Source organism: Patiria miniata, unplaced genomic scaffold, assembly GCF_015706575.1.
Source record: "Patiria miniata isolate m_02_andy unplaced genomic scaffold, ASM1570657v1 HiC_scaffold_24, whole genome shotgun sequence".
Taxonomy (NCBI): domain Eukaryota; kingdom Metazoa; phylum Echinodermata; class Asteroidea; order Valvatida; family Asterinidae; genus Patiria; species Patiria miniata.
In genome coordinates this window covers 20,632,367-20,652,368 of record NW_024037063.1, presented here as the reverse complement: position 1 = coordinate 20,652,368, position 20,002 = coordinate 20,632,367, and the positions used below count along the sequence as shown (strand labels likewise).

Sequence of the window (20,002 nt, the reverse complement as noted above, 5' to 3'; positions counted from 1 at the left end):
TGCGTGAGGGTGGATGCCCACCCCGCAATTCAGATTGCACTTTCGCTTGTCGGCTAATCTGCAATGGTGAGCTCGCTCAGTCTTGCGAACGTCGGCCAGAAATTGACTTTGACAGCGTGCAGCCTAAATGCGCGTCAGTTCAAAGGTCTGGGACCTGTGACGGCCATTGCACTGGACAATCAACGCATTACAAACGCGCAGTTCGCAAGTTAACTGTGAATTATGCATCATTGCGCAACCAATGGATGGGCATTGTACAGTCAGTAATTCCATACAAGTACACCACATCTGATTTAACCTATCAACAATCTACAAAAGTAACCATTTAATAAAAAAAGTCGTCAAACCATTTTACATGCGCTTGTGTGTATAGAGTCATTCATAATCACTTTGCCAACAAAAATATATAATCCTCATCGTAATTACAAAGTTGCACATTCAGATCTGTATTTTAAATTATTTAAAATTTCGTTGTAAATTGTTGAAACATAATTCATAAGAGTGGTCAGTCGAAGTTATAACGTTGTACATATTCCAGTGATTTAAATTCTACATACTAATTTTTTGACCTTCTCAAACAATGTTTTCACAATTGCATTTTTGGCATGCTTATTCTAAATCGATTCTAAAATGTTATTCACTTTCATTCTGAGTTGGAAATGGCCATTTTTGTTCAAATGAAATAAAAAATGCTTTCTTACACGTCTCTTACAAACGAGCATTATTGTATGTACATGTATGCTTGAGGTGTTTTAAAACTTCTGAATTCGTTAAAAATAATCGTCTTTAATCGTTAACTTTTTAATTTACGCTGCAAAAGTAAAACAAGCATGCCAATTTGAGCTATAATGTCATTATCTGGGTTACTACTGGTATGTTAAAAACATATTACACATTACTTTAATAATCATTTTGTAAACATTTTTTAAAAATACAAATAAATCCTTTTAAAACATACGTATCAGTTCGTTGTACAAGAAGCATGTATTTCAGTTGCAAGCAAAAATAAGCAAAACTCAAAGACACCACACAAGTCACAAACATGAATATTTATAAGCACCCATCTGTAAAATTGTTACACCCCCCATGGATTGGGTATCCGTTTGTATATGTAAATCACAGGTGCAAAATAAGCACCGTCTATATCAGAATTGTCAATAATCAATATCTCGGAAATCCAATATCGAGAATATTCGATGAATCGATTATCCCATGTAAAAGTTAAGGACAATAAAGATGACACTTTGATAAAAAAAAATAAAGTGAAGTCCCAATTTCCCATCTCTGGAGCATATTGCTAAAACTTTTTAAAACAAATCTCAGCACTGAGAGTTTATCCAGAACGGGCGTTTTTTTTACATTTTTTTTTTATAGTTTTACATTGGGGAGAATGCAAATTCTAGCGAACGCAGAGCACAAAGCGATGCCGCTTGGCATTTCCCGATGTTTTTATTTCGAGTCCAAGCACAAGTTGCCAACGAATTGTATTTCACTTTACAGCAAACGATAACCACAAAGTAAAAGCATAAATGGGAGATTTATTTTGGCGATAATCTGACGCATTTTCGATATTTTCGATATGATTCCTCAAAATTGAAAATTTCGATATTTCGATATGATTAAAAAATTGCTATCGGTGATATCGATATCAAAATAATATTGAATAATCGAGTAATATCGATATATCAACAGTGCTTTGTGCAAAAATTGACCTCAATAAGTGCAAAAAATTGAAACTAAATGTAACAGCAACTGTCTAACACAAATCCAGTGTTACGGTACAACATATAGTTGAGTCCGTTCCAACTATGGCAAATCTTGTGGTGAAAACATGTACTGCTTTCTATCAAATTAGTTTAATACCGTTCGCAGCAACTATAGATGGTAAAACAAACGCTATTTAATTTGATTCAACTCCTATACAATTTGGAAAACCTGGTTTAATACATGTATCGGTATATATATTGGCTGAGATATTTCAAAAGACTGCTGAATAATCTGTCATATTTTGAAATCGGGCGAAGCCTACAAACAAATCTGCAACATGTTTCAGTGTCCTAATTTCTTTAACAACTAGCACTGGTCAATTTGTCAAATTGGCTCAATTCATTATCTATAAAGAAATTCAACCAAAATGGTTTTTTTCACTGCGCAAAGGTACATTCTGTCAGGATGCGAAGGAAGATTTTGCCGTGTTAAAAAAAAAAATACACAAAAATCTGCACCACGTTCAGTGTCCTAATTTCTTCAAAATAGCTCTGGTCATTTTTCAAAACGACAAAATTCAGATTTCAAAGATTAAGAATTTCATCCAAAACTATTTTTTTTCACTGCACAGAGGTTCCATCCATAAGGATGCAAAGGAAGATTTTGCTGTTATAAAAAGAAAGTATCTATAAAAAACTCAGCCTTTTCAAAAGGAAGTATATAGTAACCTATTTTTAAAATAACGATTTTGACCTCTGACCTATTGATCCCAAGCATTTAGTTTACTGAGTTTTCGTTTGGTAACACAACATTTCTCACTTTGAGATTGTTAAAAAAAGTCCCTTGCAACATGTACACATAAATTGATTCAGAAACCGTATTTCCAATTTCTCACAAAAGTGATTTTGGTAAAGCCTTTGAACGTCAACGTTTTGACCCAATTCCTGTATTTTTACGGATAAACCTTCAATTATTAAAGAAATCATCTCCGAAGAAGTTAGGCAGTATCTGAATCACTTGGCTATGCCAGGGAATAACATGCGCATCTATGAAAGCCACTGGCTAGTAGTTGCAGCCAGTTCCCATAGACTCATGTGTTATTTCTGGCTTCAGGCAAGTGTCAGGACCCTGCCTTATACATGTAATATCTTCCAAACAAATACACAGATGGACAGACTGATGCACAGACCATCATCACCAGCATACATTCTACAGCACCATTTGCCTTTTTCTATCAAACAAAGAAAGTACCAAACGAAACTATTTCTACACGGAAGGCATTTGTATCTAAGTTTGATACGCACCATCTTTAACTTAAAAGCTGCGCCAAATTTTCGGACTTGGCATCAAATTAAAGTTATGTAGTGAGACATGTACAACTATATCTCGTTTCATTACAAAAATATAATCTAAAAAGCGTGGTGGGATTGATAATGTGCAAGCTATAAACAGGAATTTAATGCTTTGCAGTGCTCTGATATTAGGCCTAAAATAACCTAGGCCCCGCTCGATATACAGTTGCACATGCACATAGCAAAAGTTGCAACGCAAGTCTTTGGCACATGTGAAAACGAGTTTCTGAATTAAAAAAAAAAGATTCAAAATCACATGTCAAATATTCCTCTTACAAAAAAAACCACCTGTATATTTGCAAGTACATTGTATCTTGTTGCCTTCAATTATTTCTGAGGAAAAACTTTTTGCACGTTATTTTTTAAATAGTTAAAAAAAACAAAAAATGATGACAGTGCAACTTTTTCTCAGCTGAATTTTGTCTGATTTACAACTTGCCAAGCCCCGACGAAAAAGGAGATTTCAAACATAGGGCTGGACAGCTCAGTTGGTAGAGCACTGAAAACGGTGAGATCAGTTGAGTTTTATCTTACACGCATGTACGTAAAATGGCCCCACACTATGTACAAAAACAATCTAAATGCCTCTTTGCAACATATTCATCCTTTAGTTGTCATGGTTTTTAAAAATTCAGACATTCTTAAAAAAAAGGTTAAAACCAAAAGCAGTTATTTTTCTTAAAAAAAAGTCAGAGGCAGTGAAACACATGTTTTCTTTTCTTAAAAAAGGTCGTAGCCCACACTACATGTAGAAAACCCAAAAAGACTGCACTGCTCAATTTTCCAACCTCGTTGATTTTTTTGCCATTTTCCTCATAAAAACGCCACTGGCTGTATAAGACTATGTAACAGGCTCCCAAAACAAAAACAAAAAAGTGCGAGATAAAAATATCCCAAATTGGATAACAACTTAGGAAATGATGTTACCTTGTTGATTACATATTCTTTCTTTTTTTATCTGCGTACTAAGGAATTAAAATCATTGCAAGACAGTGAAGTGTATGTAAAGGGCAGGCTTCCTTAAAAGGTTGCAAAAATTTTGTTTGCAATAAATAAGTAAGCTGAATTTTAAAAAAAGTCATCAAATTGTTGATAATTATTATCAGATTGCAACCATTTTCTCAGTTTTTTTTACATCAGCAAAAAACGTATATTTTAGTTGTGTCAGACGTGATTTTTCCTTAAACTACAATTAAAAACTTTTGACTCTGATCTGATCTTGTGTGCACAAAGAATCAAATTCCAAAGTATAAGTGGCCAATCAAGAATTTTGACATTGAACTGAGAAACGTTCACATGTGAACTGTGCCCCTTGACCTCATCTGCATATTAACACTTGATTGGCTACATGGAAACTTGCCAGACCAGAAGCTCCGCCTCCCGACCTTTGAACTCCGACCCCTCCTGCATCAGGTAGTTATGGCCCTCTCCGCCGCACAGCACCAGGCTGGTGGTGCTGGTGATGCTCGCCGACACCTGGTCCGTGTGACCTTTGACCTTAGGCACGATGTCGCCTCGGCCGCTCTCCTCCGAGAGATTGCTGCTGCAGGCGCCGCTGTCTGTCGTGCTGGGTTTGTCGTCATCGTTGTCGTCCGCTTCGTGGAAGGCCAAGGAGAAGTACTCGGTCATCGGGGACATTGCAGAGGTGACAAGGTTAGCGGTGTGGGCGCTGGCTTTGGTCCGAGGGGGCGTGGCACGGGCGGGGACCTCCTCCATCGGGGTGGAGTGAGGCGTTTGGGTCGGCGTTGGTGTGGAAGCTGCAAAGATCAAGGAGAGATTAAACACTCGTCAAAATACAGTATCAGCTGCTGGATGAAATGAGAGACTGCTTTTTTAAAACGAGGAATATGTTGCTGAGTGCGCCATCGAGTTAAGCATCGCTGAGTGGTGTTTTATTTGCGAATTGGACACTTTTGGGCAATTGTTCTTTGCCAACCAATATCGAGTTGGAACAACCTCAACGTATGCTCCGATGATTATGTAAACGAGTTACATGTACATAATCAATGAATCATGGATTCCAACTAAATATTGATTGGCAAAGAACAATAGGTAATCATAAGATGGAATAATATTGATTAACAATAGGTGAGTTTGGGGACAGAGAGATTGCATGTTAATCTCCTTTCATCCACTTTGCTGCAAATTGGACCACATTGACATATTTTCCTTTCAATTAACTGTCTATATCTCTTGATGTAGGTGTTGAGAAATAATCATTCTTTAAGCGTATATAAGTTTTTATTAAACAAAATAGGAGCTAGAATTTTTAATATTTTTTCTCCAAATGTATCAAATTTGTTTGTTATTCACACTGTACAGGGTGAGTAAAAAAAAACACCGAAATGTTGGGACTATTGTTTTCGTGAAGTTCTGCATGTAGCCCTTTCAAAATCTAGGATATGAAAGCCCAAATCATAAGCTTTCTTTTAGTGCAAGAATCATTCAAACCACTCATGTACTTTGCAAGTTACAGAATTTTAAAATGGTAGTTGTGTTTAAAATTTCGTAACTTAAAAAGTACATGAGTAATTTCAATGATTCTTGTTCTAAAAGAAAGCTTATGAATTGGGCTTTCATATCTTAGATTTTGAAAGTGCTGCATGCAGAACCTCACTAAAACAATAGTCCCGACATTTGGGTTTCGGTTTTTATTACTCACCCTGTATAGGGCTGAAGTAGTCCTCTTTTCATGAATCAAATACTTGCTTTTATATTCATCCCAGTTATCTGTGACCTGACTAGTGATTTACTTGTGACCGACAAAACCTACAACTCCACAAACTCACACGATTACATGACTGTGATTATGCAAGGCATAACGACAAAGTCTCATGTCTCACTTGGGAAAAGACTCTGGTTCCATTCACTCGTCAGGTTATTCATTCTTTTCCTCTGAGGACTAACATCCCGAACCCCACACAGAATTAACAAATCGTAACTGCGGGTCAGTTTTGCGGCCCTGAGTAATCTAAATCCAGAGATGCACACAACCCTCCAAGGTGACTGGGTCACTTCTTGGCGGAGGGCGACGCTAATTGGCGCCAAAATTAAGCCACATCTTCACCCCCCGGGAAAACAGTACACAGGGTTGAACCCACGGTGGCTGGTGTACATCAGAGCCTGTACAGGTCACCTTCTGAGCTTTCTAAGAACGGAATATGTGAGGCGTTTGTCAAAATGAGACGGAACTGGGCACAGGCCGTAGTGGAGAAAAATGAAGGAAATAAAACAAATAAGGGCTATTTTTTTCCCCGATTTTCAGATTTATTGATTTTTGTAATGTGTCTACAACACATGTTTTAAAGAAACAGTATAAAACTTGTGGAATAACAGTGTTTTTAAGGGAAAATATATTGGCATGTTTCATTTTCACGAATACAAAACTAGAACTTTCAAGGCCTTTTTCTCAGTATTTTACTTTTTTTGACACGAACTTTAAATAGCCATAACTTGTCAACGGAATGTCCGATCGAAATGCAACAAACAGCATGCATTGTAAGGAGAATTTTTCAGCATGCATTGTAAGGAGAATTTTTCAGCATGCATTGTAAGGAGAATTTTTCAGCATGCATTGTAAGGAGAATTTTGTTCTCTTTCCTAATACCTGCAAACCCTCATTTCGACCTCTGCCCAGTTCTGTCTCATTTTGCCAGAACGCCGCACATATTACTTACTGCTCGGCCAAAACGACAAGCAAATAGCAATATTCAGTACGCTAAATATTTGCCTAGCACAAGTGAAATCACAAGTCCATCACAAGAAATACTTGAACAGCTTGAAACTCGACTTGAGACCGGTCATGTTGTTGACTTGTGATTAACTAGCGACTCATTTGTGATAGACTTGCTATGACTTGTGACTTGCTTATGAATGACTGTAATGAACTTGTGATTATTTGTGCTTGACTTGTGATTGAGTTAAGATGGACTTGTGATGGACTTGTGATGGACTTGTGATGAACTTGCGATTATTTGCGATTGACTTGCGATGGACTTGTGATGGACTTGCAAAGGAATTGTGATTGACTTGTGATTGACTTGTGATGAACTTGCGATTATTTGCGATTGACTTGCGATGGACTTGCGATGGACTTGAGATGGACTTGAGATGGACTTGTGGTAGACTTGCGATGGACTTTTCATTACGTTATGATTACTTGTGACTACTTGTGACTGACTTATGATGACTTGTGATGGACTTGTGATTGACTTGTGTTTGAGTTATGATGGACTTGTGTTTGACTAGTGATGGACTTGTGATGGACTTGGGATTAACTTGGGATTAACTTTTGATTAATTTATGATTACTTGTGACTACTCGTGATAATTGTTATGACTGGTGTTGACTTATGAAGAATTGTTACTTGTGATTACTTGTGATTGACTTATGATGACATGTGATGAAGTTGTGATGACTTGTGATCATTTTAATCACAACTGGCTTGATTCAGTCCACATTGTCATTCATTTTGCATTTTCAATGGCACAGTTCAAACTACGCAACAACTCTGGAATTTGTCTAAAATGTTGAGGAAACTTACTGTCATTGCTGTCCTCCTTGGATGAGTAATGGATGCGATCGCTCTGTCGGTTGATCTCCAGTCCCAGCATGAATTTGACCGGCCCCCCGTGGGTGTGATAGGCCACCATGGCCGGCCCATTGACCAAGGGGACACCCTCCAGCCTCGGCAGGGGGAAGTTGACTAAGATGCCCAGGTCACTGCCCACCCACAACGAGCCATGGCAGGCCAGGAGATTGCTGACTTGGACCGAGTGGACGTTCTGGAAGATGGCTTGGGACTTGGGATTCAGACCTTGACGTAAAGCAGATCAAGAAAAGGACAATCAATAACTGGTACAATTATTTATGTATCCTAAGGGCGGTGTCACACAGGGTAATTTTAGGCAACTACTTCCATGCAATCTCCAAGAAGAAAACAACATGGATATTTCGTTGGTTAAAGAGTAAAACCCAATAACTGAATTTATATAACTGACATACAGATCCTTGTCATTTGATTGGTGGAACTCACATCTCGTGACATTCATTATTGCTCCCATTCACGCCGGGGCTCAAAAAGTCCCATTCGCCCATGGGAATGGGATTTACTATTCAACAGTTAGGATCGTCCTTGTTCCATGGTGCGGTATTTGTGTGCAAATGCATGCTGGTGTGCACGTTGAGCGTTGCGTGTATTGCTCCCAAGAGCCAGTAGCTACAGAGTTGGGTTCAAACATTTCATGAAGGGGTGGTTTGGAAGAGAGAATTACATTTCCTACCAATTTTGTATTGAAACAGAAGTTCATTTTAACTGTGAATCAAATGACAAGGATCTATATGTCAGTTACATAAAACATATATTGAGTGGCTTTAATTTGTGAAATGGGAGGAATATTATCGCTGGGTAAAATCTGGACTTTTCCATTTCACGAGGCGAAAGTCCAGATTTTACCTTGCGATAACATTCCTCCCATTCCACTCTGAGCTTCTCAATATTTGTAAATTACATCACCCCGACACAAATTCCATCTTATGAAAAGGAAATTGCAAATTTTAAAACAAAATGTAAGTAAAGTCTGTCACGAGCCAATGTGGCCCATCAGGCCAGTATTTATCTCCGGTTTCAGTGGCATGAAACGACTGAGAATATTTCTATTCCCCCTGGATGGGATGCCGATCCATCGCAGGTTACTCCCCAGCTAATGCCGGCACCCATTTATACTCCTGGGTGGAGAGAGGCAAGTGGGATGAAGTGGCTTGCCCAAGGACACTACGTATGGCCAGCAGCTGGATTCGAACCCTTGACCCTCTGATCATGAGTCACAAACTAAAACCACTAGGCCACACTCCCCACTATTTCACATTGTAATGCCATGTACTGTTTTGAGGAATTTCCATCAACCGTCGCAAAAATGTTCCATTTGGATTAGCTGTTGTTCTTTTAGTTTTGGGGAAGCAGACTTGCAAGGCTGACTCCTGTAGGAGTAAGATCTCTTCATGCAACAGCCAGTGTTCCCACCTACCCCCTACCTATCTTAGCCCCTCCCCTCCCCTGTCACCCACCTGCTACCATCCTGCTGATAGGACTGGCAAGGCTGATGTCTTGCAGGACTTGTAAAGTCTCCGTGTGGAACAGACGGATGATGTCCGACGTTTGGAAGGCCACCCAGACACCGACGCCGGCCACCACCATGCTCTGAACACCTTGGGAGGTATCCTGGTGAACCTCAAAGTCAGTCTGGAGACACAGGAAAGCAAAATATAATACTTAAAAATTCATGTTTGCCATTACGCCAAGAAGAAAAGTCTCCGGTTTCTGGTCTGCGTGCCCATCGCCATAGCCATGCACTTCGGCAAAATTAAACAGTTTTTTTTTTCAATGTAAGATGATGTCTCAAAACCGCCACACTCACTGGTTTGATTGGTGCTGCACAATTTTAACAGATTTTTAGATGGGGTTATGATGGAGTATATGTGGCCTCTCTGAGCTCCTATATATTGTGCACTAAATTTAGTTGGGCACCATTTGTAGAGGGTGTTGCAATTTTGTCATTGTGTGTCTGGAAGCCAGACTGAGTGTATCTGGAACCAGTAAACGCTTATTAATTAGCACAATATGTAAGGGAGCAGACTAATGACCAGCCTGGCAGCTCGTGCACGATGTTGATGTCGCTGTATGGTCTGACGTTTTCTCTGATTTTTGTTTTGACTATCCAAATTTCCAAAAAAAATGTTCGTGTCGGTCGAGATCGTAAGTGGGTGCAGCATTCTCAAGCCTTATGGCCTTACTGAGGTCACCTCAAGCTCCACCCTGAAGGATATTGTTGAGAACTTAAAGGGGACCAAAGCATCATCTACAACATCAGCCATCATTGAAGGTTTTGATGTTCTGCCAGACATGAGACTGAGCAGTTGACCTTGCAGTTCTCATTGCGCGAAGCTAGCAAGCCAGCAGGTTCCACACGCAATGAACGCAGTGAAATATCACTATCTCCACGTAAAAATGGATATAAGTGTGCAACATGCATTTTTATAGACCAGACACGTGGCCGTTCTAGACCAATGAAATAACAGTATCCAAGCACACGATATAATAATGACCATAATCAGGGATGATAGTTTCATATTGACCATCACATGTAATTTCTTCAAATTTACCTGTGAGAATTCGCTCTCCGTGTCAATGATGTGGATATGGTTGCCACAGCCGCACCACATGTGCTGCTTGACGGCTAGGAGTGCCGTGACGGGATTCGAACCAAGCTCTGATATTCTAGGCTCCTTCACCTTCCATTCACCCTCTGGGGCGGGCCAGGAAGGAGGGGGAAGGAAAATTAGAAGAGAATTAACAGTCTACGATATGTTTCTTTTTCATTCCATATCAATTTATCCAAAAAATGTCCAGGACTTTACCAGAAATGTTCATGCTCGTAATCAAACAGACTTTTTGCAAGGCAGCCATCTTACCGTAGCTACAAATTAAAAGGTCTATTCATGCATGACCCAGTGGAACAAAACAACCGCCCTTTAAAACTCTGCATCAGGTTTATATTTACAAGAACTAAAGTTCCTTTCTATGCTTGGCAAGTGTAAGTGCTTTCTTTTCAAAATATTTTTTTGAGCAGCTGTGCCAGGTTTCCTGAAATCGATCTTAAATTTATTGCGCAGAGCTCTGCACAATAAATTTGTTGCGTCTTACGTTTGGTGAAACAGATCCTAGAACGAGTTGCGAGTTAAGATGAGTAATTCTTCCTAAAACGCATCTTAGAGTTTCGTGAAATCGGCCCAGCTAGGGTCTAGCTACATACCTTCTGTCCTGTGGTATATGAGAACCGTGCCGTCCTTCTGGGCTAGAAACATGCGATTGTTCAGGTATTTCATGGACGTGACAGAGCGGGGAACCTTGAAGCTAACCAGACACTGGTTCTTGTCTGTCTGGCTGGCCTCGTAGATGCAAATCCTGGCAAAGAAAGAAAGACGCAGTCAAAAAAATAAGAATTATTCAAACGACAAACTATAACAGGTTTTGAACAGCGCCTTATGGTGGAGTCCAATTTACAGGGGGACACTTAGATTCAAACACCGTTCAAGAGTCAGTCATACAACTCTTAATAATACTAATAATATCGGAGTTTTAAATAGCGCATGTATCTACCAACTATTAGGTACTCAAGGCGCTGGAGATATGTCTATTTTTAAAGAAAGGTAAATAAAGTTTATGAGAGATATGAGACCCATTATGTAGCACCTTATAAGGGTGTACAAGGTGCTGCGGCGCATATTGCAGCCACTGCCAGAAACACTGGGGCAAACCCCTTCTCTTAGTGATAAGTGTTACTGGGTTCTTTAACGTGCATTACACAACACACGGGACCTACGGCTTCACGTCCCATCCGAAGGACGAAGCAATAATGGTAAAGTACCTTGCTCAAGAGCACAAGCACCATGTTCCCATGGTCAGAATTCGAACCCATGTACCACGGCAGACGAGTCGAACACCCTAACCATTGGACCACAGCACCCCTTTTTTTTTATAAAACACCTCTTGCTGGTTTTTTATCCTGGATGGCTGAAACACGGTCACGTGTGATTTACTAATTTAGGTTGGTTCTTGAAATTTGAGTCAGCGTGAACTAGACACATGCGTATTATACTCAAAATTGTTGACAGCTTATTTTTGACAGGTGACAGCGCCCTCCTTATGTCACAAGAGAACATTCTCAATGAATTTGCAACATCTCCTCCGAGACCTGTGAACTTTCTTTCTCACCATGATGTCAATAGCAACCCAAAAACTTTCAACTACAACTTTCATGGATGTGTGGTAAATATTCAAAACCACTAAGCGTACACTCACATGATGTGAACAGCAACTCAAAGCATTCCTTTAATTATGAAACTGCTTATTGTTGAATTGTTTATGAGTTAGTTGTTGAATTAAAACAGTTCAATTATAAAACCCTGAAAATGCCTTCTCCATTTTATAATTTGGACAGAGGTGAGTTATAAAACACATGTGGACTGGCATAATTTGGTCACTAGTGCACGGTCCGGGGTTCGAATCCAGCCGCTGGTCATATATTGTGTCCTTGGGCAAGGCACTTCACCCCCACTTGCCCCTCTCCACCCAGGAGTATAAATGGGTACCGGCATTAGCTGGGGAGTAACCTGCGATGGACTAGCATCCCATCCAGGGGGAGTAGAAATATTCTCAGTCGTTTCATGCTACTGAAACCGGAGATAAACGCCGGCCTGATGAGCCACATTGGCTCGGGACAGACTTTACTTTACTACTAGTGCACGTCTATTACCCCTGGGGCCTGTGAGTGACCAGAGAAGGGTTATATTTCCCTCGGCCATCAGCCTCAGAAAATAGTCCATATTCTTGAGTAATTCAACCTGAATAACCCACCTCCCGCTCTCTGTGCCCAGCCACACCGTCGGCTTCATCAGGCAGAACTCACTCCTTCGCACGCTCTCCCTGAAACTCTTCCCCTGCGTGCCGGCCAGGCCAGCGTTCCGGGTGACCCCCGGCACGGACTCCGCGCACAGAATCCTCAGCTCGCCCAGCTCAAACGTCTCCAGGATCTTGGGGGCCGGGGGCTGGAAGCCTACGATGCTGATGTAGGATTTCTTGTTGTCGGAGCTGACCACCCAGAGACAATTCCTGGTGGCTTCGCTCTCAAGGGTCCTTTTCCGCGTGCTGCGGGAGTAGGCCGGTTCCAAGGGGCACAAGACTGCGCACTGGATCTAAGAGTAAAATAGACTCTATTAGTTATCCTGTGAGCGCGAGTGGAACACGAAATAATGTAGTGCTTCTGTGTCCTACATGCTGCGAGGCCAAAAATATCCCTCGCATAAAATACTTTAAGTTGCAACTGATAAGTATACCTTGGAAATTTCTACTTTTTTAGTAAAATTCATATATTTATTTTGTGAAATCCTTGTGGAGACCTCAGTATTCACCTTTAAGGTTAAAAAAAACCATTCATCGTCACTTCTTTGGTTTAACAATTAAAAAAAACAAAAGGTTAATTATTCAAAAACAGTGGGCCTTTCTGTTTGTTGGTTACCTTTGCTGATTGTCTGGTCGTGAATACGGGCAAGGGTTTCATGAGAAGCGGGACGCCGTAGTTCATCTCGGCGTGAGCGTTGTCGCTGTCCTCCGACGTGTGCCAACCGGGGTTGTTGTGAGGCTCTGGCAAAATCAAACGCATATTTCAATAAATTTAGAAGCCAAAGTGTCACATTTTTCCTGTCCCTGTTACCTTGGTACTTTGTAATTTGCTATTCAAGAATCATTTAGAATAACTTAAAGCAATTTTTAGCTGTCGACAACAGATCAACAAATGGTCGTGACTCTCCATTAGTTGGTTCGTTGGTTTGTAACATACGTCAGCAACAGCCTTGCATGGCTATCAATCTCCTCGTCCCTCAGGCCCTTAATGGGTCTCCACTGACCGCCTACCAATTTATGCAGTCCTGGAAAATTGGTTGGTTGGTTAGTTAGTTAGTAACAAACGTCAGCAACAGCCTTGCATGGCTATCAATCACCTCGTCCCTCAGGCCCTTAATGGGTCTCCACTGACCGCCTACCAATTTATGCAGTCCTGGAAAATTGGTTGGTTGGTTAGTTAGTTAGTAACAAACGTCAGCAACAGCCTTGCATGGCTATCAATCACCTCGTCCCTCAGGCCCTTAATGGGTCTCCACTGACCACCTACCAATTTATGCAGTCCTGGAAAATTGGTTGGTTGGTTGGTTAGTTAGTAACAAACATCAGCAACAGCCTTGCATGGCTATCAATCACCTCGTCCCTCAGGCCCTTAATGGGTCTCCACTGACCACCTACCAATTTATGCAGTCCTGGAAAATTGGTTGGTTGGTTGGTTAGTTAGTAACAAACGTAAGCAGCAGCCTTGCATGGCTATCAATCACCTCGTCCCTCAGGCCCTTCATGGGTCTCTACTGACCGCCTACAAATTTATGCAGTCCTGGAAAATTGATTGGTTGGTTGGTTAGTTAGTAACAAACGTCAGCAGCAGCCTTGCATGGCTATCAATCACCTCGTCCCTCAGGCCCTTAATGGGTCTCCTACCAATTTATGCAGTCCTGGAAAATTGGGTCACTAGGGTCAAAACCTGATGTCTGTACTGAAAACACTACTCCTTCCAGAAATAACATGGCACAATCACCTCACACATGCATGAACATGAACGCATAAAATCATAGATGTCAGATGAAGCAGGGGCAAGTCCGTAAAAATCCAACATACGTCCGACCACATGATGTACAAGGTCGTTAAGGTGGTGGTACCGGTACCTTAGTTTGGTCTGTAATTGTTTACTACTCATTAGATGTCACATAATTAGTGATGAATCACATTCACTTTTCAACAGCAGCTCATTAAAGTGTCTGACATGTACGTCCGAATTCATGGAATCGCCCAGGGAAAACCTTACAGAATAACCCATGAAGGGATTTGCCATCGATGGAATTATAGTTTGCAACCAAAACCCATGATTCTGACATTCTCCTCACTAGAATAAACAACAATAACCATGGTAACTGGACTTGACGACTTACGCAAGGCCAGCTTGGCTGTCTCCAAGGCAGTGATCCAGTCTAATCTGGTTTTAGAGCTGACCGCATCGAACACCAAATTCACTCGCTTCTCCCTGCAGACAAAAAAAAAATCGCAGAATTAAAAAAAACAAATCAATGTCTTCATTTGCTGGTTTTGTTTCTTTGCATACACTGAGCCAATTTGTACATGCTTAGTTCACTTAATTAGCTGTTTCGGTGTACACACCGAAACAGCTCTTGTTTTTGTTATTTTTTTTTTTCTCTTTTTTTTTCTTCCACTTTTTTTCCCATAGGATAACACGTGTTTTCGTTCTACAACGCACTTTTGGACTTTTTTCAATTCCGATCGACTTCAAACCTGGCACACATTTAGACCACCATCTGAAGATGTATGCCGAAACTTTTCGTCATGCTGACGTCATCACATGTCACGTGACGTCATCCTCAAAGAGCATACTTTAAGGCCCTATATCTACAGAACCGGAAGTCCGATTTGGTTCAAACTTGGTATGCAAGTATTCCGGGACGTGTTATAGACGAAAATTGCAGTGACGTCATGATGACGTCATCATGTGATTTTATATGAATTATTCAATTTTTGGACCTTTTACTCATATCTCATAAACGGAATGTGGTAAAATCGAAATTCTTTTTGTAACAGGTTTGTTAGGTCATAGATAGATGCACACAATTTCGTAAAATGTGTGACGTCATCATGACGTCATCAAAAACGTGATTTTTTGATTCACATATAAGGGTATGTCCGATCGTTATGAAACTTGGTGGGTAGGTAGGTATAGATAACAGCATTCAAGATCTGAAGTGACGTCATCATGACGTCATCTGATTTTTTATGAATTTTTCAAATTTTTATATTTTCTTCAAATTTTGCAAAAAATGTATAAAATACGGTCCGATCGACTTCAAACCTGGCACACACTTAGACCACCATCTGAAGATTCAGGTCGAATCATGACGGCATCATGACGTCATCACGTGTCACTTGACATCATCCTAAATCTGCATAGTTTAAGTCACTATATCTAGAGAACCTGAGGTCCGATTGGGTTCAATCTCGGTATGCAGATATTCCAGGAAGTGTTATAGACAAAAATTGCAGTGACGTCACGATGACGTCATCATGTGATTTTATATGAATTATTCAATTTTTGGACTTTTTACTCATATCTCACCAATGGAACGTGGTTAATTCGAAATTCTTTTTTGCAAAAAGTTTGTTAGGTCGTAGATAGTTACAGAATTTTTTTTTAAATGTGTGCCGTCATCATGACGTCATAAAAAATGTTTGTTTGTTTTTACATAGGATGGACACTTTTTGTATAGAATACGCATGTACATGTTCATTCGACCTGGATGAAACTCCTTTACGGCAGTCATTAATAAAACGGTCGAAACAGCTCAGTGTTTGTCCACAAACACATTTCTAGTTTTTATTTTGTCTTCATCAAGGAATTCATTTTGAAAATAAAGAATTCAACTTAATAAGTGTCAACTATTAGTGCTGAAAAAAAATATTGCCTCATATGCTAGGATTTGATGTTTCTGAAGTAGAAAACAGGCCTACTGGTGCATGTGTATTGAGAAAATGTGCCCTAAACGTAACAATAATAATAATAATTATCTTCAAGTAAACTTGAATCCTCAATCCTGATTGGTCGATCCATGGCAACAAGCCGTGCTAAATATAACCATGTAGCACGGCCTCGGTCCATACCGCACTCCGCGTACTGCGCTGTTCCAAGATGCGAGCAACATTACAGATGCATACGCTAAACTGCTGAATGTCTGTGTAAAGCGTGCGAGTTCCAACTGTAATCTGCGTCAAGTTTGCTTGAAGATAAATTCGTTATCACGCTCGCGCTCGTGGAACACGGAATTATGTAGTGGGTCTGAGCCCCACATACCACTCAGCCTTCGGCCTCGTGGTATGTGGGACACAGACGCACTACATTATTCCGTGTTCCACTCGCGCTCGCGGGATAACTTATATTATCTTCAATCAAACTTGTATCCTCTATCCTGATTGGTCGATCCATGGCAACAACAGTGTGATATTATACTGTATCGCATGGTCCATATCGCACCCTGCGTAATGCGCTATTTCATGATGCGAGTGACATTCCAGCTGCATGCGCTAAACCGCTAAAAGGATCTCATGAAGCGTGCTAGTTCCAACTTTACTGTGCGTCAAGTTTGCTTGAAGATAAATTCGTTATCATACCACTCGGACTCGAGGTATGTGGGACACAGACGCACTGCATTATCCACGAGTGTTCCACTCGTGTTTACGGGATAACTTGTATAAGGTGTATTTATAAAGCGCACGCATCCACCAGTATTCGTGCCCAAAGACAATCTCAGCTCCCTGGGGAGCAGACAGCTCGATGCTGCCATTTTGGAGCAAAGCAGCTAAAATCAACCACAATAACCATCTCTGCCCTCACAGGTACCCATTTACTCCTGGGTGGGGAGAAGCAATGAGTGACAAAGTGCCTTGCCCAAGGGCACACGCACAATAACCCCAGGCTGGACTCGAACCCACAACCTGCAGAATTACCCGCAGACCATGAATTCAATGCTCCAGACCACGAGGCCAGGGCGCTACACTCGCAGTGGCTTAAATTCTAGAGCTGGAAATGGAATCAAAGCCAAGATTTTGTAAACGGCTTTTTCTTTGTGGTCTAGTACCCTGACTTACAATGCTACAGCCAGCAGTGATAGCTGTATCTTACTGACATCAGCTTGTTTGATTTCCTGACTCTTTTTTCTGAACAAATTTTAGAGCCTGTAGCCTAACCAGAATCAAGGCCAAGATTTCGTAAAAGGCATTTTCTTCTTCGTGGTCTAGTATCCTGACTTACAATGCTACAGCCGGCAGTGATAGCTGTATCTTACTGACATCAGCTAGTTTGATCTCCTGGCCCTTTTTCTGGATGAGTTTTTGGATGATCTCGGCCCAATCTTCCACGTCCTCTTTGGTCAGTGTACTGTACGAACCCTGCGAACAAAAACAAAATGAACAAATCAAATGTTTTTTTTAAGTTGTTACATTTTACTGTTTATTTTTAAAAAGATTATATTAACGCTGGTCCCAGAGTGCACACAATTCTATTCAATTGATTCAGAACGGTTAATCATGGATGCCTGTCCATGCATCCCATTGGGGAATGGGTAATCCTATACAATATGGGTAATCCTATACAACAGCACTGCCCGACTCACAAGTGACATGCAGTTAATCAGTGCGTCAGTGCGATAGGTACAAAGAGAATGCTAGGCTGCCCGTTGGGAGCACCAATCATCTACATGTCATCATCCGATTTTTATCAACTGCTGTGAGTTACCCCATACTCTAGACCAGTTCATACTCCGCGCGAACGCAGAAGCGAATCTGAGACGTCATACCAAGTTTTTGCGCTGCAAATTTGCAAAAGTTGAGCAAATGTCAATTCCAAATGAAAAGTTGTAGAAAGAAATTGACTGGAGCGACCTCTGAGTAACCGTTCCGTTGCTCTACCAACTGAGTTATTCAGCCCTATGTTGGCGGTTGCCCATTTTGTCAGTTTCTTTGTTCAAGGGGCGCTAGTCAGAAACCATAAACCAGTATATGCCATATAGTCAGGGATCACGCCAGGTGAATTATTTTTGAAAAGCCGTATCCTCTCTGAGTGATCCCCGTTTGCCATTTCCCAGGTCTGTATCGTGACTTGGGCGTGATCCCTGGCTGCATGGCGTATAAAGGTTTATGGCTTCGGACTAGCATCCCATGAACAAAGATATTGACAAAATGAGGAACCGCCAACATAGGGCTGGATAGCTCAGTTGGTAGAGCACTGGAACGGCAATCCGGAGGTCGCAGGTTCAAGCCCTGCTCCAGTCAATTTCTTTGTTCAACTTTTCAACATTTCAATTCCGACGAATTTCGCAGCGAAAGTTTTGTGATGTCAAATTCGCTTAGCATTCACTTTCGTGTGAAGTATGAACCAGTCTTCATGCACCACTTGCATTAAAAAAAGCCAGAAGTGGAGAACTAGACGTGGAAATGTAAGAATCTTCTTGCATGTCGACACTCGCCTGTAGATATGCCCTCTTTCTTACCTTGAGTGTGGTGAGGAGAGCGCCGATTTGTCTGACGACGGCCATGTCATGCATCAGATCGTTGCGTTCCTGGTACATCTGTCTTGCCGAACCTGTGTACGTGTAGTCTGAAAACAAAACCACTGATTATTACAAAGGATGTAGTCTACAATTTAAGTTATTAAATAGCTTCATTTATTGAAAAAAAGAGAAGTATCAAACATCCTAATTGATCATTTTTTTCAAAAGATGAATTGGATAAGCAAATGGTTAAAGATCATTTCTGAAAACTATGCCTCCACAGACTTCACGGACTTTGTGTGTGTGTACAAAAGGCACCAGGGATTAGCGTCTTTAGACATAACCCGGAAGCGAGTCGAGAATCTCGACGTTTTAACCCATCAGCCACGCCTGTGTATAAAAACAGCCGGTGTTATCACGTCCTCCGACTCGAACTGGTTAAGCAAAACACACATTATGTTTGCTGCTAAGCTTTTTTTGGCAAAGCAATTATCTTGTGCTTAGCAGATTTCAGTGCTTCTTACCTGGTTCCTCAGCCTGCTGCGTGGTGATCGTCAGCTTCCCCGGTTCTTGAGACACCTCCACTTCTGTCCCTCCCTCCCCGGACGGCTCGATCACCTCCACCTCACTCAATGGAACGCTCCACCTGTGCTTGCATCTTGGCATGTCAAAGCCAGGAGACAAGCCTGGGGACAAGGTTCTGAAAGGGAGGGACCATTTTGTAAAAAAGGGGTGATATGCACTTCAGTAAGTTCTTCAATAACCACTTTCATAGTGGTGTTTCAAAGTCTCACCAAACTGAATGTTTGTTTTTTAAGTTGAACAAAGAAATTGCCTGGAGCGGGGTTTGAACCTGCGACCTCCAGATTGCCGTTCCGGTGCTCTACCAACTGAGCTTTCCAGCCCTATGTTGGCAGTTCCCCATTTTGTCAATGTTTTTGTTCAACTTTTAAAAATTATTCATAAATGCATAAGACAGTCTACCCATTCCTATTGGTCGAGTTTTAAACGGTTGATAAAGACTGGCTGGCTGGTCTTAAACACTTTTCCATAGTCACATGAAATGTGGACTCCTATGAAGTCTGGTCCCTTTTACCCTTTTATTGGTTGAACGTTCACAATCCTCACGTAGGCATGCGCAATACTAACAGTGAGTCAGTATTTTATGGTCCTAACTTCACACTACACCGGCACAGCTGTGTTCTGCGCCACATCACGCGCCGATCTCCATAAAA

General features: G+C 41.1%; 1 protein-coding gene and 1 non-coding gene across 6 annotated transcripts in view; one reads left to right on the top strand and one right to left on the bottom strand.

Annotated features, from left to right (window-relative positions):
• Positions 1-1,576: 1,576 nt before the first annotated feature.
• Positions 1,577-20,002, bottom strand: part of LOC119731760 (rho guanine nucleotide exchange factor 10-like) — a 97,230-nt gene continuing 78,804 nt past the window's right edge. For all 5 annotated transcript variants that reach the window (XM_038205006.1, XM_038205007.1, XM_038205008.1 and 2 more), the window contains 11 exons: positions 19,292-19,467; positions 18,768-18,874; positions 17,531-17,667; positions 14,649-14,740; positions 13,136-13,260; positions 12,475-12,812; positions 10,871-11,022; positions 10,221-10,363; positions 9,126-9,300; positions 7,603-7,875; positions 1,577-4,816 (listed from right to left, as the gene is read on the bottom strand). In XM_038205006.1, the coding sequence (XP_038060934.1) occupies positions 4,404-4,816; positions 7,603-7,875; positions 9,126-9,300; positions 10,221-10,363; positions 10,871-11,022; positions 12,475-12,812; positions 13,136-13,260; positions 14,649-14,740; positions 17,531-17,667; positions 18,768-18,874; positions 19,292-19,467 (2,131 nt within the window). In that variant the 3' untranslated portion in view covers positions 1,577-4,403. The remainder of the gene's footprint in view (positions 4,817-7,602; positions 7,876-9,125; positions 9,301-10,220; positions 10,364-10,870; positions 11,023-12,474; positions 12,813-13,135; positions 13,261-14,648; positions 14,741-17,530; positions 17,668-18,767; positions 18,875-19,291; positions 19,468-20,002) is intronic.
• On the top strand, positions 18,477-18,549 carry Trnaa-ggc. Its single transcript has one exon. It is a non-coding gene; the product is annotated as a tRNA-Ala (tRNA).